This window comes from Agaricus bisporus, assembly GCF_000300575.1.
Source record: "Agaricus bisporus var. bisporus H97 unplaced genomic scaffold AGABI2scaffold_1, whole genome shotgun sequence".
NCBI lineage: Eukaryota > Fungi > Basidiomycota > Agaricomycetes > Agaricales > Agaricaceae > Agaricus > Agaricus bisporus.
This window is the reverse complement of record NW_006267344.1, coordinates 1,800,820-1,822,381: the sequence shown is the minus strand read 5'-3', so window position 1 is coordinate 1,822,381 and position 21,562 is coordinate 1,800,820. Positions and strand designations below refer to the sequence as shown.

General features: G+C 49.0%; 12 protein-coding genes across 12 annotated transcripts; 7 read left to right on the top strand and 5 right to left on the bottom strand.

The window, feature by feature from the left end:
* Positions 1–353: 353 nt before the first annotated feature.
* On the bottom strand, positions 354–2,649 carry AGABI2DRAFT_133137 (hypothetical protein). Its single transcript, XM_006454376.1, has 13 exons — positions 2,572–2,649; positions 2,435–2,500; positions 2,304–2,389; positions 2,091–2,247; positions 1,942–2,028; positions 1,785–1,888; positions 1,595–1,736; positions 1,398–1,529; positions 1,253–1,342; positions 923–1,201; positions 798–861; positions 610–732; positions 354–554 (listed from the first exon to the last, which is right to left on the bottom strand). Exons 2-13 carry the CDS (start codon positions 2,435–2,437, stop codon positions 415–417), a joined length of 1,407 nt encoding a protein of 468 aa, XP_006454439.1. The 5' UTR covers positions 2,438–2,500; positions 2,572–2,649; the 3' UTR covers positions 354–414.
* Positions 2,650–2,856: 207 nt separating this feature from the next.
* On the top strand, positions 2,857–4,456 carry AGABI2DRAFT_189714 (hypothetical protein). The gene is made up of 9 exons (XM_006454375.1): positions 2,857–2,948; positions 2,997–3,117; positions 3,169–3,311; positions 3,365–3,481; positions 3,536–3,642; positions 3,697–3,807; positions 3,861–4,157; positions 4,212–4,302; positions 4,353–4,456. The coding sequence occupies exons 1-7, from the start codon at positions 2,862–2,864 to the stop codon at positions 3,916–3,918; spliced, it is 744 nt and encodes a 247-aa protein (XP_006454438.1). The 5' UTR covers positions 2,857–2,861; the 3' UTR covers positions 3,919–4,157; positions 4,212–4,302; positions 4,353–4,456.
* A 108-nt stretch (positions 4,457–4,564) lies between these two features.
* Positions 4,565–6,150, top strand: AGABI2DRAFT_189713 (hypothetical protein). Its single transcript, XM_006454374.1, has 7 exons — positions 4,565–4,769; positions 4,825–5,020; positions 5,071–5,227; positions 5,282–5,339; positions 5,386–5,657; positions 5,712–5,890; positions 5,939–6,150. Exons 1-7 carry the CDS (start codon positions 4,585–4,587, stop codon positions 6,047–6,049), a joined length of 1,158 nt encoding a protein of 385 aa, XP_006454437.1. The 5' UTR covers positions 4,565–4,584; the 3' UTR covers positions 6,050–6,150.
* A 139-nt stretch (positions 6,151–6,289) lies between these two features.
* AGABI2DRAFT_133134 (hypothetical protein) lies at positions 6,290–6,869 on the top strand. The gene is made up of 4 exons (XM_006454373.1): positions 6,290–6,320; positions 6,368–6,410; positions 6,465–6,613; positions 6,664–6,869. The coding sequence occupies exons 1-4, from the start codon at positions 6,316–6,318 to the stop codon at positions 6,674–6,676; spliced, it is 210 nt and encodes a 69-aa protein (XP_006454436.1). The 5' UTR covers positions 6,290–6,315; the 3' UTR covers positions 6,677–6,869.
* An 810-nt stretch (positions 6,870–7,679) lies between these two features.
* AGABI2DRAFT_189710 (hypothetical protein) lies at positions 7,680–9,526 on the bottom strand. Its single transcript, XM_006454372.1, has 8 exons — positions 9,472–9,526; positions 9,162–9,416; positions 9,011–9,112; positions 8,741–8,960; positions 8,412–8,680; positions 8,286–8,361; positions 8,138–8,236; positions 7,680–8,089 (listed from the first exon to the last, which is right to left on the bottom strand). The coding sequence occupies exons 1-8, from the start codon at positions 9,512–9,514 to the stop codon at positions 8,050–8,052; spliced, it is 1,104 nt and encodes a 367-aa protein (XP_006454435.1). The 5' UTR covers positions 9,515–9,526; the 3' UTR covers positions 7,680–8,049.
* Positions 9,527–9,696: 170 nt separating this feature from the next.
* Positions 9,697–10,477, bottom strand: AGABI2DRAFT_197552 (hypothetical protein). Its single transcript, XM_006454371.1, has 3 exons — positions 10,434–10,477; positions 10,092–10,380; positions 9,697–10,037 (listed from the first exon to the last, which is right to left on the bottom strand). Exons 2-3 carry the CDS (start codon positions 10,374–10,376, stop codon positions 9,756–9,758), a joined length of 567 nt encoding a protein of 188 aa, XP_006454434.1. The 5' UTR covers positions 10,377–10,380; positions 10,434–10,477; the 3' UTR covers positions 9,697–9,755.
* A 1,084-nt stretch (positions 10,478–11,561) lies between these two features.
* On the bottom strand, positions 11,562–11,860 carry AGABI2DRAFT_189709 (hypothetical protein; the record flags this gene model as incomplete). The annotated part of the gene is made up of 2 exons (XM_006454370.1): positions 11,710–11,860; positions 11,562–11,655 (listed from the first exon to the last, which is right to left on the bottom strand). Coding segments are annotated over exons 1-2 (189 nt in total), but the record flags the coding sequence as incomplete, so codon positions are not given.
* Positions 11,861–12,002: 142 nt separating this feature from the next.
* On the bottom strand, positions 12,003–13,779 carry AGABI2DRAFT_214484 (dihydrolipoamide acetyltransferase). Its single transcript, XM_006454369.1, has 6 exons — positions 13,677–13,779; positions 13,484–13,626; positions 13,368–13,430; positions 12,642–13,309; positions 12,428–12,590; positions 12,003–12,372 (listed from the first exon to the last, which is right to left on the bottom strand). The coding sequence occupies exons 1-6, from the start codon at positions 13,708–13,710 to the stop codon at positions 12,103–12,105; spliced, it is 1,341 nt and encodes a 446-aa protein (XP_006454432.1). The 5' UTR covers positions 13,711–13,779; the 3' UTR covers positions 12,003–12,102.
* A 21-nt stretch (positions 13,780–13,800) lies between these two features.
* Positions 13,801–14,646, top strand: AGABI2DRAFT_189708 (hypothetical protein). The gene is made up of 4 exons (XM_006454368.1): positions 13,801–13,948; positions 14,034–14,276; positions 14,329–14,410; positions 14,465–14,646. The coding sequence occupies exons 1-4, from the start codon at positions 13,817–13,819 to the stop codon at positions 14,551–14,553; spliced, it is 546 nt and encodes a 181-aa protein (XP_006454431.1). The 5' UTR covers positions 13,801–13,816; the 3' UTR covers positions 14,554–14,646.
* A 15-nt stretch (positions 14,647–14,661) lies between these two features.
* AGABI2DRAFT_182416 (hypothetical protein) lies at positions 14,662–17,180 on the top strand (the record flags this gene model as incomplete). The annotated part of the gene is made up of 5 exons (XM_006454367.1): positions 14,662–14,735; positions 14,786–14,828; positions 14,879–15,043; positions 15,095–15,380; positions 15,434–17,180. The coding sequence occupies 5 exons, from the start codon at positions 14,662–14,664 to the stop codon at positions 16,858–16,860; spliced, it is 1,995 nt and encodes a 664-aa protein (XP_006454430.1). The 3' UTR covers positions 16,861–17,180.
* Positions 17,181–17,395: 215 nt separating this feature from the next.
* On the top strand, positions 17,396–19,308 carry AGABI2DRAFT_214479 (hypothetical protein; the record flags this gene model as incomplete). Its single annotated transcript, XM_006454366.1, has 3 exons — positions 17,396–18,188; positions 18,240–18,459; positions 18,512–19,308. Coding segments are annotated over 3 exons (1,507 nt in total), but the record flags the coding sequence as incomplete, so codon positions are not given.
* A 624-nt stretch (positions 19,309–19,932) lies between these two features.
* AGABI2DRAFT_197536 (hypothetical protein) lies at positions 19,933–21,352 on the top strand (the record flags this gene model as incomplete). Its single annotated transcript, XM_006454365.1, has 5 exons — positions 19,933–20,011; positions 20,062–20,555; positions 20,600–20,709; positions 20,759–20,816; positions 20,868–21,352. The coding sequence occupies 5 exons, from the start codon at positions 19,933–19,935 to the stop codon at positions 21,231–21,233; spliced, it is 1,107 nt and encodes a 368-aa protein (XP_006454428.1). The 3' UTR covers positions 21,234–21,352.
* Positions 21,353–21,562: the final 210 nt, after the last annotated feature.

Sequence of the window (21,562 nt, the reverse complement as noted above, 5' to 3'; positions counted from 1 at the left end):
ACGAGGGTGATCGTTGCTGAAGGACGGCTCGGGAGAGGGATCGGCGGAGGGAGGGGAGCGGGGACGTCTGGGGTTGTGGGGAGGAACGGAGTCGTCGTTGAGGATGTGTCTGAGAGACATGGAGAAAGGAGAGGAAGGGGCGTTGGAGCTCGTGGGACGGTGGGCAAGCCACGACAGCAGCGGGACAAGCGCCTCGACAGGGAGGGGGCAGTGACTAAAATGGAAGGTGGCCTGGCGTTGAGTCTGAGGCCGAACAGGAAACGGCCAGAACAGGGGCGGCGCAGCAGCTGAGACCAAGTGGCCGATGGAAAGAGGCGATACGCCCTCCCTCCCTCTGATCTCGTACGAATTTTCCTTTCTCTCGTCAGACGAGCCCCGTTTTGGTAACACATAACTACTTGTACAGACGACATTCTATGCCTCATCCGGGTACAACATCAACTCGGGCCGCACCTTCTCGTCAAACTCCTCAGGCGTCAAGAATCCGAGCGCTACCGTCGCTTCCTTCAACGTAGTCCCTTCCTTGTGTGCCTTCTTCGCACATTTCGCTACGTCTACCGAGATTTCATGTTAACCCCAACACAACCAAACAACCTTCGGAATACTCACTGTCATATCCCAGGTGACTGTTGAGAATCGTGGCCAACATCAATGACTCGTTCAGCAACAAACTAATCCGCTTCTCGTTGGCCTCGATGCCCACTACACAGTTCTTCGTGAATGACCGGGCGCCTAGTCACAAATCATCAGTCAGATCTGCCCACTTCCCGCATAAAGCCGGAGCCGTCATCACCCACCATCACTGATCAAACGAATGCTTTGCAGCACGTTCTTGATGATCACAGGTTTGAACACATTAAGCTAGAAGTGTCGCCCACAATATCAATTGCCCAGTCATGCAGACTCCCAAAAGCTTACACACCTCAAATTGACCACTCGCCCCTGCAACGCTGACAGTAGTCTGATTGCCCATCACCTGTGCCGCTACCATCGTTAGCGCTTCACATTGCGTGGGGTTGACTTTCCCAGGCATGATACTACTGCCGGGCTCATTCTCAGGCAAACTTAATTCGCCTAAGCCACATCGCGGTCCGGATGCCAGGTATCGTATATCATTCGCAATCTTCATGAGCGAGCATGCAAGAACGTTCAGAGCACCGTGCGCTTCTACCAGAGCATCATGTGCGGCTAGAGCTTCGAACTAAAGATGATGATTAGTGATTCCTTGTAGAGATGGGTGTAGTTATCTGACCTTATTCGGAGCAGTCTTAAAATCGAGCCCCGTAAGCTTAGCAACCTGGGAAGCAAACTTGGCATCAAATCCCTTTCTAGTGTTCAGTCCCTGTGGCATCAAACATCAGAAATTCGGGTAACAAGGTTGTTTCAACTGTGCATACTGTTCCAACAGCAGTTCCGCCTTGCGCCAGCATGCTCAACCGCGGAAGCACATCCTTGACACGGTCAATGCCATTTGAAAGCTGTTGGACATAACCACTGAACTCCTGGCCAAGAGTCAAAGGTGTTGCGTCCTGATAGAAAGTAATACAAAGTAATGTCAATGATGCAACAATTAGTGGTAGATGTAGCGACTTGCCTGTAAATGAGTGCGGCCAATTTTGATTATCTTTTCAAATTGGATGGCTTTCTTGTCCAAGGCATCGCGCAATTCGGTGAGAGCAGGAATTAAATTATGATAGAGCTCAGTGACTGCCGCAATGTGCATGGCAGTTGGAAAGCTGCGCCGTCATAAGCCAGTGGATCAATGCGCAAAAATCGAAACGTACGTATCGTTACTACTCTGACTCTTATTAACATGATCATTAGGATGAACAGGCTTCTTAGAGCCGAGTTCTCCCCCAAGGATTTCAATGGCACGGTTCGAAATAACCTTTCCACAATTATCAGTTCCTGGGGGGAATTTGACAACGTATTTGGACTTACTTCATTAGCATTCATGTTGCTCTGCGTACCACTGCCAGTTTGGAAGACCACAAGAGGAAAATGGTCCAGCAACTTCCCGGATATAACCTGAACGACATGATCAGCGAACAATGATCCTTCATAAATAAAAGACAATGAAGAAATTTCACATCATCAGCAGCCTTCTGGATAGCCTCAGCGACTTTTGAATCCATTCCGTACTCGGTGTTCACGATTGCAGCTGCCTTCTTGATGACACCGAATGCCTTGATGAGGGGCGGGGGTAGACGCTCGGTTGGCCCGCCAATGTCGAAATTTTGGAGGGACCTGATCACAAGTATATTCATTAAATTAGCGCCCTACGTGTTAAGCGGTTTCCTCACCGCTGCGTCTGTGCACCCCAGTAACGGTCGGCAGGAACCTGAAGATCTCCGAATGTGTCGCGTTCTACGCGGTATTTTTGTGATGTCTGTCTAACTGTCAGACAAAAAATCACTTATCTTGATGAGCTTACCATGAGATAACCGGAAGAAGAAAAAAATCGTTGTCTTGGAACTGCATATCTGCAAGATCCAACTACCTAAGCCCAATTAGCGTCACGTGAAAAAGAAGTTTAGCAGTGCACTTGGCTCGTGATAAAAAAGAGCATACTTTACGGGGTATACGGAGAGCAAGCATGGTATGCATGGGGGGTATGAATGCGGAGTGTGTCGAAGCAGAAACGGGGCGAAAAAGCTGAAAGGCGCGAACGAACTTTCCAACTCCAGGTGCAGTGAACAAAATGCGACGGCTTCTGCCGTCCGAGATCTTCCGGCAAAGAGAAGGAGGAAACTGAGTTGCCCATTTTAATCACCGGCACCGCCACCGGTATTTCACAATCACGTGTTATCCGGCTTTGCATTTAAAGGACTCAGTGGAGATAAACCCTTTGCACCGTCGAAATGGCTACCGCCGCATCCCAAATCGTCCTTCACCCCACGGTCACCCAGAGCTTGAAGTACGGAGGCACAACTTTGGGTCGCGACAAGGTATCGAATTCCTGAGCACACCAAACAATGACGTCTCATCCGTCTTAGGCATATCGCGCCGTCCAGTATTTTGCACGCTTCTACGCTTGGTACCTACTTAGTACAGGCAACAAAGAGGAGGCAGCTCGATGGGCGAGTCTTAAATCACACCTCGGTACCGGCAGGAAGTGTCAGTGTCCCTTTACCTTCTCCCTTGATCTCAAGTCTCATCGATGGACAGTGATGCGCCTGGGCAAACCAATGGAGCATTTGCAAGCGGCACTGAGAGCCAGCCTCTCACCTGGACCAATTTCTGAGACCCTCACAACAGTGGCCAGGCAAATCGCCTACTTTGGATACCTCACTTATGATGCACTTGTATGGGTATGTGATATGATCTCCTGAGTGAGGTAGGATGCTCAAGTTTGTTCGGCTAGGCAAACACCATCAAATTTATCACGCTGAATCCACAAGTTTCTCAGCGTGTCGCAAAGAGGTCTTTCCAGTTTTGGTTTGCGGGCATTATTTTTAGTCTCATAAACGGCGCGCTCAAGGTATCTAATCTGTGGCTCCCAGGGATATTGGCACCAAAACTGATATTGTTCTAGACAGTCAGGCTCAACGAGGAGGAGAGAAGTTTGGGAAGTTTGGGAAGGGGAGAGAAAACCCTTGGTGAGGAAGCTGCTCGTGAGACTAAACTGAGTGCCCTTGCCGCGTAAGTTGTATCATATGTTTAAACCTTTTCAAAACGTCTTATTCTCGTCAACAGTGCCCGTTCAGCAACCCGTCAACAACTCATCGTCGACCTGTGTGACGTCTGGATACCCGCCACTGGGTCTGGGGTACTGAGTGTCAATGAGGGAGCTCTCGGTATCTTGGGGTATGTCTTCACCGTGTTTTACTGGTCTATCAATTTAAACCAATCCACTACAGTTTGGTCTCCTCTTTATTAGGAGCGAGAGCTCAATGGTTTGCCGTTAACAAGAAATAGGTACTTTCCACTGGCCAATCTCAATTGCTCCAATGCGATGTATTTAACAATTATGCTGGCTTGTAATATTCTTGGTTCCATTAATATGATGTTGTATTGAAACCCGAAAATCATACGCAGCAAAATTTTAGTCTCACTCTTGACCGGAGGCTGCCTTGCTGAGCTACTGTTCTTCCCGCTGCTGGTTGCGCAATCGCAGATACTCTTTTCGAACCTTTTCCATGGGCTCTGGCCCCGTACTATCAAGAATATAGATTGGCATGAGCGTATGATGATCAACGAGCAATACTCACAACTGAAGCATGCAATCCTGGACGACCTTCAGCTTGTCCCTACACGCCCATGCTATGGACACAGTGCGTCCCGATGCACACTCGGCGAATTCTAAGCGTTCTTAGTATACTCAGTTTTTTTTTGAAGCACGCGCCGCAAACCTTTGACTACAACGTCACATTCCTTTAGTGCGCGTGCCTTGGTAGTTTTCAGCAACGTTTCCTCTTCTCGGCGCGAAAGGGCGTTCATTGATCATGAAGGCTCGGAGCGGGGACTGCTCATGGTCTGCAAACAGAGTGTTTGATTCGGAGGGTGTAGCCAAATAAAGCACCCCAACTGTTGGGCCCAACATGTGTTTTCGCACTTCGAGACTCGCTCTGTCCCGTTCACCTAATGTTTGCTGTGTTGCGCACGATTAATGGGAAGATTCCACATTGCTCCCGTGCCCTAGCAACCGCGGCAAATTCAAATGCCACACCTCGTTCCAAATTCAGTCAGGACCTCGAGAAAGGACCTGGTTTAGATGACTTCATTACAGGCGATGCATCAGACCGCATAGTGCTTGGAAATACGACAGGGTAAGGATATCCTTTGAATTCTTCTACGCAGATAATTTATTGCCTCTCCTGCTAGGCCCAGGTTGCCTTCTTTCCTGAAAACGTCTATCCCTGCTGGCGGCTCTTATGCCAAAATCAAGAAAGACCTTCGCGGGCTCAAGTTACACACTGTTTGCGAGGAAGCACGATGTCCCAACATAGGAGAATGTTGGGGCGGAAAAGCTGACGCCACGGATGCGGAGAACCGAAGGAATGCAACAGCTACGATAATGGTGTGTTTGTGTTCCAAGTCGCTGATGAACTCTAGATTCACATGTTCTAGTTAATGGGCGATACATGTACTCGAGGGTGCCGCTTTTGCGCCGTGAAAACCTCCAGAGCACCTTCCCCTTTGGACCCTCACGAACCGGAGCACACGGCAGAGGCTATAAGTCGGTGGGGTTTGGGTTATATTGTTCTGACGAGTGTAGACCGTGATGGTACGAGTCGGCTATTTCTTGGCCGCTTGCCTTGATTTGATGACATCTTTTTAGACCTTGCCGACGGAGGTGCACGACATTTTGCAGAGACAATCTTCAAAATCAAGCAAAAGTTTGTCGTACTACTTGTGGCCAACCCAAATACTTACCATGTTCAGGGCCCCTCATATACTCGTGGAAGCGCTAACACCAGACTTTGCCGGAAATTTAGAAAACGTATCAATAGTCGCCAAATCTGGCCTTGACGTTTACGCTCATAACATCGAGACTACAGAAGCCATGACCCCTTATGTTCGCGATCGCAGAGCAACTTTCCGAGGAAGTCTAAGTGTGTTGGACCATGCGAAGAAAGCGGGCGCTCGTATTACAAAGACCAGCATAATGCTGGGTGTTGGTGAAACGGAGGAAGAAATAATGGAAGCCCTGAAAGGTACGTGAACCCATAATCGTTTTCCATGGCGGCTTTATCCATCTATCGATTCAGAGTTGCGTCAAGTGAACGTTGATGTCGTTACGTTTGGACAATATATGCGCCCCACGAAACGCCACATGAAAGTCGACCGCTATGTTGAACCTGCAGAATTCGATAGGTGGAAGCAAGTGGCTGAAGATATGGGTTTCTTGTATGTTGCCAGTGGCCCACTTGTAAGAAGCAGTTACAAGGTTAGTTCCTTTGAGTTACTCCGAACTTCTTGTCTTACCATAAACTAGGCTGGCGAATTTTATATTGAAAACCTACTTCGTGGCAAGGCTAGTGAACGGCAAACTAAAAATATATTGTCCTCGCAAAGTTTGGAAGCAGCGTCTGCACAGACATCGTGAATTTCGATAACATAGATTGCATACCCGCTAGCCGCTCCTTGTATAATACATAAGGCGAAACAGTCACTACTCTATATTATCATTAACGTTCAATATTTCATTTTATGCCGAGGAAGTTGGTAGGGCCGCAAGCAGATGGTATTCAGATCTCAGATCTATGGATCCGGCTAATGCCGTGATTTTGGAACGGAGATTGATTCCTTAAACTCTATCTGTAGCCTGTATCAACAAAACAAACCGCTCGTCTTTCACGCCTTCAACCAAAAATGGTGAGCATTGCCGTTCCCTGGTTTTCGAAGTGCTGCTGACCATAAACCAGGATTCCACAAAAGCCCAAGTTAAACTCGCAAAAGTCATCAAGGTGGAGGAACCTCGCAAAGTGCACGATAGTGCGATTCACTGATATATTCTGCAGGTCTTAGGGCGAACTGGATCTCGCGGTGGTGTCACACAAGTCCGTGTAGAGTTTATGGACGACACTTCGCGGACAATTATCCGTAACGTCAAGGGCCCCGTACGTGAGGAAGACATCCTTGCTTTGCTTGAAAGTGAACGTGAAGCTCGGTGCGTAGTCCTAAATTTCGGCGTAAACGAATACTCATATTTGACATCAGCCGTCTCCGCTGAGCCTTTCTACGTTGGTTTTATCTGCTGTCCTACCACCATCCCTTATTCCATGAATGTACCATTTTCAATCATGAGATCTTCCCCAGCACCAGTCGTGTTGCTTTAGTATTTATCACCGGCCCCTGAAACGAAGTGAATTAGCATCACGTGTAGCCTACATGGTTACATCGACATCGATTCGATAGATGAAATCAGTCATCTCTAAGCGCATCGCCAAGTTAAACTCGCTATGGACCTTTCTTCACCTTCCAGTGCATATGTCACACTACTCACGAAACCTTCATACTTGCCGGGTGTCCTAGTTTTGGACTATTCTCTTCGTTCTGTTGGCTCCAAGTATCCGCTTGTGGTAATGGTCACCCCAGGCATTTCACGAGATGTAAAAGACGTCCTTGAGAAAAGAGGAATTCGCATGAGAGACGTGGAACTGTTGCTACCAGTCGCCAATGACCAAATCCGCCAATTTGAAGAGCGGTTTATTGATACATGGAGCAAGTTGAGGTGAGATATCTCATCCTCGCGGCACTAGAGCATTTTTTTGACTGGTTCAGAGCCTTCGAGCTACACGAGTTCAAGGTTATTCGTTCTTTGTCCCTCGTTATGCGTATCAGTGGCTTATTCGGATCTTCAGCGCGTCGTGCTGCTAGACTCTGATATGTTAATCAAAAAGAATATGGATGATCTTTTTGATCTTGACCTGGCAAATGATCAGATCGGCGCCACATTTGTCTGTGCCTGCAATCCTCGCAAATTCAAGCATTATCCAGCGGATTGGTAAACGAGCCATTCCTTTGAATGATTTTCTGCATATTGATTTCTGTACCACCACAGGATTCCCGAAAACTGCCCATATACTCGATATGCTGAGATAGTTGCTTCACCCACGCAAAAAGTACCAGATGCACCTGCCCCCCATAGCCTTCTTAATTCGGGTACAATTGTCCTGAATCCATCTAAGGAGTTGACAGAAAAACTCTATGGGTTCTTCTCGACCAACGACGAACTTTTCACATACATATTCCCGGACCAAGACTTGCTCGCCAAATTTTTTTCAGGAAAGTGGAAGCTTATTCCATGGTACTGCAACGCACTGCGTATGCTTCGCACTATCCATCCCGACCTTTGGAACGACGATGAAGTTCGTTGTATCCATTATATTCTATCTGATAAACCTTGGTTATCCAGACAGAACCCAGACCCCGAAGCAAAGCATTTTGGCATTCTCCATGATTGGTGGTGGCAGACATTCGACGAGATGGGTCTAATGATGAAGTCGACAGACGCAGAAGGGTGGAAACTAGTTTTGAAGCATGTGGATGTTACGAAGAATGATCATTAATTAGCACCTTCCCCCAGCTTCAAGTCAAAAGACTTCATGCGCGCCATGTCACGTCAACTTGATCCGTCCTATACCTAGTCGACCGTCAATAGTATTATTACGCAGGAATGACTGACACCTGCCTTTGTGTGCAAGTACTTTTCGCTAGTGGTGTCACTTGACCCATGCGATAGGCCAGCAAACCCGCCTGTGCAATCATGATTCCATTATCTATACAGAACCTGACGCTCATTCACTCAATGTCGTTTTAAAAAGTTCACCGCCTCTTACCTCTCATCTGTTGCAAACACTTGGCCATTTCTTTCTTTCGCCATGATTCCCATCATTTCTTGTAACCGTTCGTTGCCTGTAGAAAAACATTAGTTGAGATTTGATTCATCGTCCCTCGTTACCTACAGCCGACGCCACCAACAATCAATACTTGTTTGCTACCGATATGAGCCATGGCACGTTCGGTGATCTCGACCAACATAGCGAACACAGTTTCTTGCAGAGAGAAGCATAGGTCAGCAGGTGTAATGATATCGCTGTCGTCCGCATCCCGAGGCCTGCCATCGGATCGAAACCTTTTATCAAACGTGTAGGCTTCCACAGAGCTGAGGATACCCGAAAGGCTGACATCCATGCCCTTTGTCGCGTATGGCAAATGAACTAGCCTCTTTCCCCTGGCAATAAATTACTGACATTGGTGCATGTTTTTCTCCCGTAATAAGTTAGACACTCACTCTTTAGCTCCTTGTTCTATGTTATAACCAGGGCTGGGGTCGTTACTAAGGTTTATCACCCGTGCGAAACGGTCCAGACAATTCCCAACAGCAATATCCAAAGTCTCGCCAAAAATGCGATAGCACTGTCGAGAATATGCAATAACTTGTGTGTTTCCACCAGACACATATAGAACGACAGGGTTGCTCGCGCCAGTAATCTCACGACCCATTTCGATATCTGATAAAGAAGCTGAGAGTGAGGGTGGAGCATATAAATTATAGACTCACGTCCAACGCAGTGATTCACACCAATTAGAGGTTTGCTATATAAGAGTGAGAGAGTGCGCGCCACCAACGCAACAGATTGCAGGGGGGCGCCCATGCCAGGCCCTACGCCATGTAATTAAAAAAGACGTCATATCATGCACAACTGATTTACCTTTAGTGAAGCAGATACAGTCAATATCGTGGAGGGATATATGAGCCTGCGCCAGAGAATCGTTGATCACTTTTAAAGCCCATTCGCGATGATGAAGAGCCGTGTCGCGAGGTTGAAATCCTTCTCCAGGGGGAGTGATGTACGTGTGTCGGACGTTCGAGAGCACAGTTGTTGTACCATCTTCTGAATGCTTTATCACTCCGGCGCCAAGTTTGTTTGCGGATCCCTCGAGGCCGAGGGCAAGATATGGACGATCTAATTCACAAAATGGTTTATTTCCTTGGGATACAAACAGGCTGTGACCGCTGACCAGGAGTTTTTAAGGGGGAAGGTTTGCGCAAGCGACCGGGCATTATGAGATCAAGTTGATGACTTAAACATGAGATCACGATGGACAGCAAGTAATTATTGGAAATAGTCTATCACGGGACCACGAACTTAAGAAAAGTCAAATCGTTCGTATGCGAAAGGAGTGTGAAGGTGGTAAGAAAGACAACATATGAAAAATATATAAATTAAATGAATAAATTATCATATCTGCGAGGAATTGGTGATGAAGGCAGGACGAGAGCGAATCAAGGGATGAGAAACAAACTAAGAAAGAGAGCGCCTAGCACCACGTAAGGTTTTCTGAGAATAACTGCTGGTAGTGTCGGTATCATAACGCCCTCGTCTGGACGTCAGACTCCTTGGACGTATATTCTGTGCAGCTCGGAATTTGAGGAGTCCCGCGTATAATTCTTCATCGAACTCTACACATTGGAGCTTAAAGCAAGAAACCACCAGATCTCCGGTATCATAAGCGGTTGCGACCTCTTGTTCTGGTCGAGCATCCTTATTCTTCTCTTTGGGTGCACAGATATAATTGCGTTTCAGCTACAGTAATACGATCAGTATAAAGGTGGAATTAAGGGAGAATCTCTGGCTTACTTCAAGAGGAAGAGATTGCCATTCGTCAACACTTAGCGGTTCTACGCGGCTCACTTTATAGACACCAAGATACCTGAAAAAACGCTCTTCCTTGTTGCTACGTTTGGAAAGTCCAACGAAAACGTTACACAGCTGAGGTGTTGTATATAGATGTTTCTCTTTCCCAGCAGCAACGAATATGTAGCCGTGATGTCCAGGTTTAGATGGGCACCAAGGATTATGGTCTAATCTCGGGCAAAGGTAGTCTTCAATATGACGTCGACCCTTCGTTAGTCCCTGAGGCATTGTTCTGACAGCGCCGTCAGGGAAGGGAAGTAATCATGTCAGACTAGAACGTCGTACCGATGAATGCTATTCCCTACAGCAGTGCTTGTGAGTCCGCGAGTAAATTTATTATCCTCTTCATTAGTATCAATGTCCGGAATGATGACGGGGATTGATCTCAGGGCTTCTAGTCGACGAGGGGGCATGGAAAACGAAGAATTATGTGGCTCGGCGACCATTGTCAAGTCAGAATAACTAACTTCATCCTTTGGTCTCCTATGTTCCAATTTCAAGACTTCGCATGACTGCACTGGGGAACTCGGTCGCTCAAATACCGCGTGGCGCTCATGTTTGGGAGTCGGCGCTCGGCCCTGCAGTGGTTCAGAAACCCCGGCGACGTTGCGTGCCTTGAATTTGACACAGGCACAATTCGAATTAGGGGCCATGAACGACTGAATGAAACACTCACAATTCGCGAAAGTTGATCAATAGTTGTACGAAGACCTTTGTTCGCTTCTTTAGTCTTGTGAAGCAACCCCCGAGTGGAGTCCAATTCTTCTCTGAGCGTTGTGTTTGACATTTCAAGACTCTCAGCGAGAGACCGTAGCACCTCCAACTGTGACAACATATGAGTTATATTAAGCCGATCGAAATAAATTTAAGTTTACCTGTTCTTCCAGAAATGTCATACGTTCCTGAAGTTTCGCCATATCCCCGGAGTTTCCAGTACCGATTCCAACCTTAGGTGGACTCTTGAGGCAGCGTTCACATACGGAAGACATACATGAACTCACAGCATCTTGTTCAAGTCCTGCATTGCCTTTGTCAACCTGTTGCGTTTTGAGAATGAGATCAGATACCTAGGCCGCAAATACTTCATCTTCATCCGAGTCGTAAAAGCAGGCAGAGTTACTTACCTGAGTCGTCAAACCATCTCGTTCCTGCCGTAGTTGTGATAGTTCCGAAGCCATCTCTGCGCAATGCCTTTGACTGGTTCGCAATTGTGTTTGCAACTGTAATCTCTCGCGCTTAAGCTCCTGAACTTCAGATCCTAACGCCTCTTTCTGACTACGTGCATCGCTCAACTAAGAACGGACGGTAGTCAATTTCTGAATAAGTTGCACAAGTGAAAAAAGCATACCTCTCTCAGTCGTCGTTGGTATTCCGAACGAGCAATTTCCAGTTTATGTCCGACTTCGTCCAGATCAAGAGCGGCATTTTCAGGAGTTGTAGGCGAGTTAGAACCCTTAGCATAAACTTGTCCATCTCCAACTTTAAGATCGCATCCGTATTCGTTTCGCTTCGAGGCCAGCGAGTTAAAAGACCGTACGTAATTTGAGGGGGAGGCACATACTTTCTCAATTTGCCCTAGGCGCCTCTTGAGATCCACAACCTCCTGAGAGGAGTGGGCCCATTTCTTGAGTACTGACGCGAAGAACTGGTCGTCCATGCCTACGCGACTGGAGATGAGGAGTTGCGAGGGACACACAAGCAGGGCATAACGCAGCGACGGCAGTCTAAATTCAACCACTTACCGGGAGCCGGTTACGCGCCCGGATTTATGATCACCTGACAGTGGTTCGATGATTGAATGGTTCAATGGTTCAAGCGCTCCTGTTACACTTTCAGGGTATATAATCCAAACAGCCTAAGTGCTAAATGCAGAGGGTTGTGTTATATTATGCATTAAAATCTAATAAAAAAAGGTATCTCGGCATACTGGCTCGAAGTCTAGACATGATCCTCTTTAGAGCATAAATGTGAGGGGATTTTCAAGGTAGCCTTTGAAGGCGGCCAGCCATCTGGCACCAATAGCACCATCAACCACACGGTGATCAGAGCTCAACGTCGCTTTCATGATCTGCACAGTTTTGAATCCACGTTCTTCTTCTGGAGCAGGGACCAACGTAGCTTGCGTCGAACCAATTGCAAGGATACATGATTGTGGGGCGTTGATGATAGCGGTGAAATGGCTGATATCATACATTCCCAGATTTGAGATGGTAAAGGTACCACCCTAAAGTCCGCCGTTAAGGCCTATAATCTTCAACCATTTCTAGATTTGTACTCACTTGATACTCTGATGGAGACAGCTTGCCATCGCGAGCCTTCTTGGCGAGTGTTTTCGTCTCGGCAGAAATAGTGGCGAGACCCTTCGAGCCAACGTCTTTGACAATAGGAGTTATTAAACCAGATGGTGTAGCCACAGCAACAGAGATATCAGCCTTCTTATATCTTGTAAAAAGAGTCAAGAGACGCCCATATTCGAATTTATGCTATACGTACTGTCTGATGACTTCACCCAACCACGCAGAGTTGGCCTCCGGAACGTCGGCGAGAGCACAGGACGTGGCTTTTACGACAAAGTCATTGACACTGAGTTTAGAAGTCTTGTCCTTTTCCGTCAGGGTCTTGTTAAACACTTCCCTTAGTTTGAGAACCTTGTCCATATTAATGTCAACAGTCAGATAGTAATGTGGACGGCTCTGCTTGGACTCGGTCAAGCGAGCACCAATAGTACGGCGCATGTTAGAAAGGGGAATGTCAACGTAATCCGCTGTGGACTCGGCAGCGGCAGGCTGAGAGGTAGTTGCTGCAGCAGGGCTGAAGCTTTCGACATCACTCCGGATGATGCGACCATTGGGACCGGTGCCCTTGACTTGCGCTAGAGGAATTCCACGCTCAAGCGCAATCTTTTTTGCAATGGGGCTAGCGAAAATACGGTCACCGGTCGGAAGCTCAGCTTTGGTTTCGGGAGCAGGTTTTGAAGAGGGTGTTGGGGGAGGAGCGGGCTTTTCTTCCTTGGGTGGCTCGGGAGAGGCCTCTTCCTTGGCGGCGGAAGCTTGCTTTGAAGCCTTTTCTGCCAGCGAAGCAGCACCCGATAGATCATCACCTTCCTCTGCAACGATGGCAATTGGGGCGCCAACTTGGACGTTTTTCGAACCATCGGGGGCCTGGACGAAATGCTTTTTAAGACACAGTGGACAACCAAACCATGACGCGTCGACTTACGATGATTTTTGCAAGAATACCGTCGTCCTGAGCCTCGACGTCGATTGTAGCCTTGTCAGTTTCCTGAAATGACATATCTTAGCGTTGAATTATTATTCAAAAAATAGAATAGGCACAATTTCAAGAAGCACGTCGCCCGAAGCGAAAGTCTCGCCCTCCTTCTTCTTCCAAGAGGCAATGCCACCCTCGGACATGGTTGGACTCATGGCGGGCATATTAAATTGGGACAATGCGCTACGACGCGCAGAAACATGGAAGCCTGTAAGCATGAGTAGGCAGAAGATAGGCAGGATGAGCGAAGCGACGTACGACGAACAAAGGAGCGGGCCAGGTAGGAAGCCATGGTGGAGAATGGTGCCAGAGAGGGGAGGAACGGCAGTCGAACGAAATTTCGGGGAGTAGTTGGATGGACACAACACGGACAAATTCCGGACTACTCCGCTCACGTCATGTCTTTTCTCCTCCCAGGCCAGCCAATTCCGATTCCCCGGGGCCCAGCTCTCCAGCTTGGCTCGGGCACATACTCAAGGGACAACGAGGTGCGGTCAAGCATCCTTGGCGTTCCTCAGTTTGAAGGTTCTGTCTGTATTTTTTTCTCCTCTTTGTGTACAGCGCAAGGTTTATATTTAATTGAACAATCTATTGCTTTGTCGACCGATATTGTAGACACTCTCAGTACCACGAGTCCGGCCTCATCCTCCGTCTCCCAACTCCGTTGTACTCGGGACAGTCACGCGACTGTCGCCACTGCAGGCAATGATTTCGATAAGTGTCGTTGACGGGGTTCCTCTGCCTGCTGGGGAAGAGTTCACGGGTGTGATACGTGCGCAGGATGTGCGAGCGACCGAAAAAGACCGGGTAAAGATTGGGGATTGCTTCCGGGGCGGCGATGTCGTTCGCGGACTTGTCGTGAGTAGATTGTTCAGTGGCACGGTGGAATCTTGACGGATACCCTGCACAGATATCGCTGGGCGATGCGCGGAGCTACTTTGTGAGCACAGCGCGGAACGATCTTGGGGTTATATTTGCGACGAGCGAGGCAGGTGAGGCATCATGGGGTTGCGTGTGTGTGAGCGAGATGCTGACCGGGTGGACAGGTGCTACGCTGGAGCCGGTGTCGTGGCAGGAGATGCGGTGCCCAAAGACGGGGAGGAGGGAGCGGCGCAAGTGTGCAAAACCCGTGTAGATTTTAGCTTGTAATTACGAGAGTGCTGTAGCCAAACAGGAGGTGTCCAAAAAAGGCAGGCGTGTGTTGCGCCTGGGACGCCGTCGCCCTTGTACCATATCCACCCCCATGACCGCTGTCTTTTCCCCGACAGATGCCCTTCGTCATGACAGGCATCTGTCCCGGGATGATTCCCAGTTCGAGTCTGTACTCCTCTCTCCTCGTGCCGCAGTCATTGACCCCAGTATCGCAGCTACTCCTCAGCCACAACTGACTGGCGGGCCAAGTATCATGAAGTGCGGCCCGTCTCTCCCATCCCTAGTCCCACTCGCTCATCTCGCCCTAGGTTGTTGATATGCTGGCTGAAACTAGGAACGAACTAGAAGAATTCCAGGCTACGAGTAAGGAGCTTGAAGCAGAGCTCGAGGCAGATCTCCTCCGCTCCGACAAGCAGGAAAAGGAACTCAAAGCCAAGGCGGAAAAGGCAGAGTCGGAACGAGACGAGTGGAAGGTGAGTCTCCCTGTGCTGCCCAATCCCCAGCATGCACATTCTCTCCAACAGAGCAAGTACATGTCCCTTCAAACAACCCACAATTCCACCACTACTTCCCTTCAACGAGAGCTCGACCAGCTGCGGCAGGAACACCAGCGAATCAAAGTCGAACTCAGAGACCTCGAGCTCGGGGCAGACGATCTAGAACGAAGCAAACGAGCCACTTCGTCCAGTCTCGTCGATATGGAGGCAAAGTATACTAAAACACTCGAGGAGAAAATCATTCTTGAACACGAGCTATTGGAGAAAGCCAGTTTGGAAGAAGAGATGCAAAGAGTTAGAGATGAACTGCGAGGTACTCTCGCGAGACTTTTTCCTCCTCTCTTTTCTAATATTCCTTTACTGTAGATTCCCAAGATGAAGTATCCATCCTCAGGGAACAATTAGCATCTGCAACTACTTCCTCTACTAGCTCTTCACCACCGTTGCCAGAGAATTCGTCAGACAAACATTTGGCCTTCTCTGAGCAGCAGTTCCCCAATATCTCCTTAGCATCTGAAGATGACCTCCTTCATTCTAGCCTACCAAGCGAGCTCCAGCTCTCCGAACTTTCTTCTATTAAAGAACCTGCGTTTGCGACTGTAACTACACCGAAGGCCACCGCGGCGGCCAAAGCCTCCGGTCAAAACTTACTATTGCAGCGCGCAGGGTTTAATCCCAATAGACCCACCGGTCTACCATCACCTGTTTCAGGCATAACCCGCTCAACTACTCTGCCATCCTTGTCGATGGCCCGGAACCCAATTGCCCGTGCTCCGACCATCCAAGCTTCTTCCTCAGCCTCAAGCACCGCAAGGAACAAAGGGGTACAAATGGTCTCGGAAATGCGAGCAAAGGTTCGCAATCTCGAGCAGAAGATACATACGCGGGTTCCAAGGATCAGAATGGGCAGCATCACGGGCAGAGCCAATGCGGCAACTTCACCGATCAACGCGTTGGGGAGCTCTTCTTCTTCTTCATCCGGCTCTCTGGCATCTACGGCCAAAACGAGTCTCGATAGCATCCGAAGAAGCATAGACTCCCGCAAGAGCCACGAGAAAAATGGAGCGAAGGATACTGGCGATTCATCGGGATGGGTACTCATTATGGAAGACTCACCTTCTCCCCAAAAGCAGCGGGAAAGGGAACGTCAAAAAGAGAGGCGGCGAGTCTCAAGTCCCAGTGGTCCGAGCGTCTATCGCTCCGGAATTACAGCTCCTTCGCCAACTTTTAATAAATCTTCAGGCATAGGTGTCCGTCGGCCAGCCTCGCGCCTTTCTGGGGCAAGTTTGAGCACGGCAACAACTGGCAGTTCTTTGCCCACTCCCACTTCTCGTCCAAGTACCCCTACATTTCTTCCGCTACCTTCATCAACAATGTCACCCGGTGCCGCAATGAAGCGATCGATGGCAGGAGTTCATCCAGTTGCAGGAAATGCAAAGCGAACGTCACTGGGTACGACTTCGAATGGTTCCTTTGCGGAATCGTTCCGTGATAGATCATCGACTATCTCCTCGCCACGACCCGGGCCAAGCACTCCCTCTTCAATTAATCCCTCAAGGTCATATAAGTATGACGAAATGAAGTCTTTACCATATTTGCCTACCCAATTTAATCCCACTTCGAGCGTCACATCTCCTCGACAGAGCAGGTTGCCATCAAGCGCTAATGGCGCCCTCTCGAAGAGTCGGATTGGACGACCGGCTGGCACGGGACCGAGGAGAAGTGGGGGTACCGTGAGTGATTCAGGAGAAGCGCTTGATATCAAAGACTTGCGTCCAAGGTACGCGAGCTGAATTTTTGGACGAAGTCGATTTGGGTATTGCCTTGAGCGAAAGGTGAAATGTGATGTATGAATTTGTGATGGGCTGTTTGGAGTTATATTTCGCCTTGACTTCTTGACTGAAGTATCTATCGAGACCGACTCTGAAGGAGTAGTCGGCTCTTCCACGTTCATTGAATCTCTGTTTTCTGCCTCGCTAATTATTTCCTCTTCCTACACCCGTTGTGTTTCTTTTCCGTAATGACACTGTGATGACAACACCTCCCTCCCCCCTGAATACTGTAGTATCTTACTGATGGAGTACATATTGGATGGTTGACACCTTTATTTCCGTGATATTTGAATGTAGGCTAACTTATACATATGCGACCTTCCTTTCGAAATTTTTTAGACACTTGTACATAGCGTAGCACAGTAATATTTACATCTCATGGAAGGTGTAAATGTGTTATTAAAAAAAGAACCTAAAACGTTAAGCAGAAGAATGACATCAATATCAAGTATTGCTTATGTGATCGACATTCTCTTTACCCCTTCCTCCCACCTCTAATGACACAACCCAGCTCTGGCGAAGGATCCACCGGGCTTGAGAGATCTCTCAACGAACAAATTATACTCGAGGAGGACGAGTACACTGCGGCTCTTTCACATATCATTGCCCGAGATTTCTTTCCATCACTCGTTCACTTGGATGCTACGAATGGGTATCTAGACGCTGTGCGTAGTCGAGACCCTAATCTCATAGCTGCTTCTGTGAGGCGGTTGGAGGAAGTGTCTGATACCCCAGTGTTGGGTTCTTCGAGAAGAAGAGGTAGACGTCCAGTCCATCAAACACCTGGTCAAACACCATATGCTTCTTTTCCAAGTGATACTCCTTATCTTCATACCGCTGACGAAGACGGAGATGAACCAACGGTCAAACGACCACGGTATGATACGACATTGAGTCTTGATGAATTTCAAGCTCGATATACATCTGAAGATAACTCGAGTTTTACGCAAATATTAGATGAGGAGAATAAGAAGAGGAGAGAGAGGTATGATTGGGCATGGGAAGCGCAAGCGAGGGTTGAGGCTCAGAGAGAGAGGATGTTGGAAGCGAGGGAAAGGGCGATGATTGAACCTCCGCCGGGGTCTTTTCCTGGTGTGAAGGAGAAATCTAGGATTGAAGCACCGAAACCTGTTGGATTAATCACTGGTCCTGAGGAGAATGTACAAGAGGAGAGACGAGATGAGGAGATGTCTGTTGTGAAGGCGACTAGCGTTGAAGAGGCTACTCAAGCTGTTATGGCCCCAAGGAAGGACGACAGAACAGCTGGTGTTGATGGTTGGAAATTCAAGGTAGAAATTCTTATACAAATCTTTAGATGGTACGCTCACCATTCGGAACAGACTCGAAACTCTTTCATGTTCTCGCCAGACGCGGATATTTCACCGTATCATCCGCCGTCCAAAACAATTATGGAAGCGGACAAAAAAGGGGAACCCAAGATGGTTTCACATGGAAGTACACGACTGAAAGAACAAGAACATGCGACACACTCGTCAGGATTGTCCGAACCACCCAGTCCGACACGCAGCAGGATAGATGCAGCCATCAGTGGTACACCTTGTGAGCCGTTCATATTTTTCATGTACATTCAGGTCATTCTTATAACAATTAGACAGGCCTAGATCACCGACTGTCGATGACATTCGCTCACTAGTACCCACTTTACCTAATCCGACGCCAGAACAGTTAGGGCCAGAAGCAATGAAACATTTAATGACTTGGGGTACATTGAACGCGACGCCAAGGGTCTTGTCGGGCCCCGAAATAGAAGAGCCCAACACAGCGTTCAAGATACATGAAATGTCCTCACGGGAGGCACTATCACGGAGACTGGCTACTTCAGCATCGAAAAACCTGACGGCGAAAGCAGAGATGCTGGGATTAAGGACACCAGGCATTTCGCGGGGAAGGGGAAAGGTAAAGGGAGACATGGGACCTCCCACACGGACACCGAGGCGTGCAGCAGCTGCAGGGAATTTGACACCTGCAGCAAAGAGACTTCTGGAGCGCAGTACGCATGGTGCAGGAGGCGTCCGGAGGACGGAGGGGATGGATTTAAATCATGTACGGTGGACACCCACACCTAGCTCTAGAAGAGCAGGGTAGGATATGAATAATAGAAAATACGACATAGCATGCTGAGACAACGTGTAGATACTATGGGGATGGCTCGGTTACTCTACGGCGTTTTGGAGGTGGTTGAGATTCTACATCCTTTGAGGGATTGTCTTTAGCGTCAGATTTGGATGAATCAGATGCTGGCCTAGTTTTTTTCTTGACCAGAACGCCTTTGAGTGAACGCTTGGCATCCTTTTTTTGTGCGGGACGGGGAGGCTGGGGCTGGGGCTTTGGCTTGGCGGATTGTCCTGAGCCAGGTGCGGGAGGAGGGCTATTGAGAGTGCTAGCACGGGCAGCAACAGCTCTGAGACGGCGTCAAACACGTTATAGAAGGGCGTTAAACGGGCGAGAGACGCACTGTTTGAACTGCTTGAGTTCTTCCCCATCCTCTTCCTTTCGCTGACGTTCTGCGGCTTCTTGACGTTCTCGAATGGAGTCGAGGAACTGGATCTCATCCTCTTCGAGAGCGCGGAACTGATTGGCTGCATGGTAGCGGGTCAGGAGGGGGGTCCAATAGCGAGAAAAGAGGAAGAGAGTAGACCTAGTTTATTTTTTTCTTCCCATTCTTCCTGCTTTGCTATCTGAGAACGAATGAGCACGAAGAGACAAGGAATGGAGGAGAAGCAGCACAGACCCTGTTTGCGGCGAGTTTCTAGAGATGTGGGAGACCAGGAGTGGAGGTGAGTACGGCGAGACGAGGAGAGACGGGGGTACCTACTTCAGCGAGACTGCGACCGTCGTAGGCGTCCTCCTGCTGCTGGGGCGGGGGTTCCTGGCCGAGACGGGCGTAGGCAGCTTTCCATTGCTCGTCCTTGCGCTGTTTGGCGAGGTCAATCTCGTCTTGTGAGACGAAGCGCGAGCCGACGGGACGGTCTGAGAGGGAGGGAATGTCCATGCTGATGCGGAAGAGAGAGCATGTCCCACCCTTCTCTTGCCCACACCACCGGCACCCGCAGGCCGCCGCCCCCGCACGTCTCCATCGTCACCGCGCCCCGTACGTCCGTCCTCTCCACTCCAGAGCACACCAACTGACAACTCCTACAGCTTGGGCCCGCGATGAGCCGCCCTCGCCCGTCCCGCTCATCCGCGCCGACCTCCCCGCCGGGCCCTCCGACGCAGCCTCCACCCACACCCTCCTTTCCCAGGGCGAGTCTCGCTGGTGGTCCTTCACCCTCCCCCGACACCGGCCCGACTACCACCGCACGTTTAGAGACTTTCTGCCCGCCTCTCCCAGCCTCCAGTCCACCTCTTTCTACCGCAAGGCCGCTCCCCCACCGCCGAAACGCAGCGCCGGCCTCTCGCTCCCCCTCCCAGACCCCACCACCCAGTTCACCCGGCACCAGGTCACATCGCCTGGCTGGGACTCGCCATGGACCACCCGTTCCAGTGCCCAAGGCCCGCTTCGTAAGCGAGACACAGAGGCATCGTATTTCAGCCAGCGGCCCCCTTCAGACGAAGAGCGGCAGCAGCACGCTCGCCCTTTGAGTCGTCGAAAACAAGTACGGCGCTTCATTTTCACTAATCCTTATGTTCCCATCGTAAGTCTCTTCACATCAAGACTACCTATGTTAACATTTCACAGTTGTTTCGAGTCATTAATATCGCCTTCACCACCTCTGCCCTCGGCATGGCCATCCAAATCAGAAAGATCGAAATGTCAAATCACGCCATGGGCGCTGTCGGCAGCTCTCCGTATGTCTTTCATCTCAGTCCCTTTATGATCTAACCTATCCATCTTCAGGACTGTTGTCATCATTTTCGCCCCACTCACGCTTCTTCACGTCATGGCTGCTATCTATGTGCGTTTCGTCTCGCAACTTGATCTCCTCTTGTATTTACCTTGTCGACAGCTAGAGTATTTTGGCCGTCCTGTCGGCCTCTGGCAGACCTCTGGCAAATTAGCTCACACATTATCCGAAGTACTCTTCATTTGCGCCTGGTCCGCAGCATTATCACTCTGCTTTGACAACTTCTTCACTTCTCTCATCCCGTGCGCATCGGAGTCCCACATATCATGGTACAACGAGCTACCTCGACCTGATAGCAACGTTCCCGAACTTCTAGGAAGCGCAGGAGACGATATATGCCAAAATCAGCTGTCACTCATCATACTCGTTGGCATAGGTCTGATCGCCTATTGCAGTAACCTTGTCATAAGTCTCTATCGCATATTCGAGAAAGTTAAATATCAACCTCATCAGCAGCAGCGACAGTAGTTTTTAATCTTTATTGGTCTTTTTTTTCGCGCCCACCACTATAGTTCACGCTCGTTTGGACTTGATGTAGTACTATATTGCATCCGTTTCTGTACCAGTATTATGAAGTTATCTTATCGGACGGGATTGTATTTTCGCACGGACAGCTACGTCAAGCGGTCTTCGCTTCACTGCCATGACCACTTGATGCATGTCCTCAAACGTACCTTCTTCGGCTTATGAGATGAATTCCATGGACTCTACCCCCCACCATGTTGCCTCCCCTACCATAAAGGCCGACAAAAAGGATTATACCATTGGAATCGTCTACTTGTTAATCGTCATCCTGC

Coding starts and splice junctions, on each gene's coding strand:
- AGABI2DRAFT_133137 (XM_006454376.1), bottom strand. Junction 2,029..2,090: donor TCCAGAAGGCTGCTGATGAT/GTGAAATTTCTT, acceptor CATGTCGTTCAG/GTTATATCCGGGAAGTTGCT. Junction 1,202..1,252: donor TTAAGACTGCTCCGAATAAG/GTCAGATAACTA, acceptor CATCATCTTTAG/TTCGAAGCTCTAGCCGCACA.
- AGABI2DRAFT_189714 (XM_006454375.1), top strand. CDS start 2,862: ATGGCTACCGCCGCATCCCAAATCGTCCTTCACCCCACGGTCACCCAG. Junction 2,949..2,996: donor CAACTTTGGGTCGCGACAAG/GTATCGAATTCC, acceptor CATCCGTCTTAG/GCATATCGCGCCGTCCAGTA. Junction 3,808..3,860: donor GGAGCTCTCGGTATCTTGGG/GTATGTCTTCAC, acceptor AATCCACTACAG/TTTGGTCTCCTCTTTATTAG.
- AGABI2DRAFT_189713 (XM_006454374.1), top strand. CDS start 4,585: ATGTTTGCTGTGTTGCGCACGATTAATGGGAAGATTCCACATTGCTCC. Junction 5,021..5,070: donor ATGCAACAGCTACGATAATG/GTGTGTTTGTGT, acceptor CACATGTTCTAG/TTAATGGGCGATACATGTAC. Junction 5,658..5,711: donor AATAATGGAAGCCCTGAAAG/GTACGTGAACCC, acceptor CTATCGATTCAG/AGTTGCGTCAAGTGAACGTT.
- AGABI2DRAFT_133134 (XM_006454373.1), top strand. Junction 6,411..6,464: donor AACTCGCAAAAGTCATCAAG/GTGGAGGAACCT, acceptor TATATTCTGCAG/GTCTTAGGGCGAACTGGATC.
- AGABI2DRAFT_189710 (XM_006454372.1), bottom strand. CDS start 9,514: ATGCCCGGTCGCTTGCGCAAACCTTCCCCCTTAAAAACTCCTG. Junction 9,113..9,161: donor CTGTATCTGCTTCACTAAAG/GTAAATCAGTTG, acceptor TACATGGCGTAG/GGCCTGGCATGGGCGCCCCC. Junction 8,237..8,285: donor GTGTTTGCAACAGATGAGAG/GTAAGAGGCGGT, acceptor AATGAGCGTCAG/GTTCTGTATAGATAATGGAA.
- AGABI2DRAFT_197552 (XM_006454371.1), bottom strand. CDS start 10,376: ATGCCTCAGGGACTAACGAAGGGTCGACGTCATATTGAAGACTACCTT. Junction 10,038..10,091: donor GGCAATCTCTTCCTCTTGAA/GTAAGCCAGAGA, acceptor GTATTACTGTAG/CTGAAACGCAATTATATCTG.
- AGABI2DRAFT_214484 (XM_006454369.1), bottom strand. CDS start 13,710: ATGGCTTCCTACCTGGCCCGCTCCTTTGTTCGTC. Junction 13,627..13,676: donor GGCCCGCTCCTTTGTTCGTC/GTACGTCGCTTC, acceptor TCATGCTTACAG/GCTTCCATGTTTCTGCGCGT. Junction 12,591..12,641: donor TTGGGTGAAGTCATCAGACA/GTACGTATAGCA, acceptor TCTTTTTACAAG/ATATAAGAAGGCTGATATCT.
- AGABI2DRAFT_189708 (XM_006454368.1), top strand. CDS start 13,817: ATGTCTTTTCTCCTCCCAGGCCAGCCAATTCCGATTCCCCGGGGCCCA. Junction 13,949..14,033: donor TTCCTCAGTTTGAAGGTTCT/GTCTGTATTTTT, acceptor CCGATATTGTAG/ACACTCTCAGTACCACGAGT. Junction 14,277..14,328: donor ATGTCGTTCGCGGACTTGTC/GTGAGTAGATTG, acceptor TACCCTGCACAG/ATATCGCTGGGCGATGCGCG.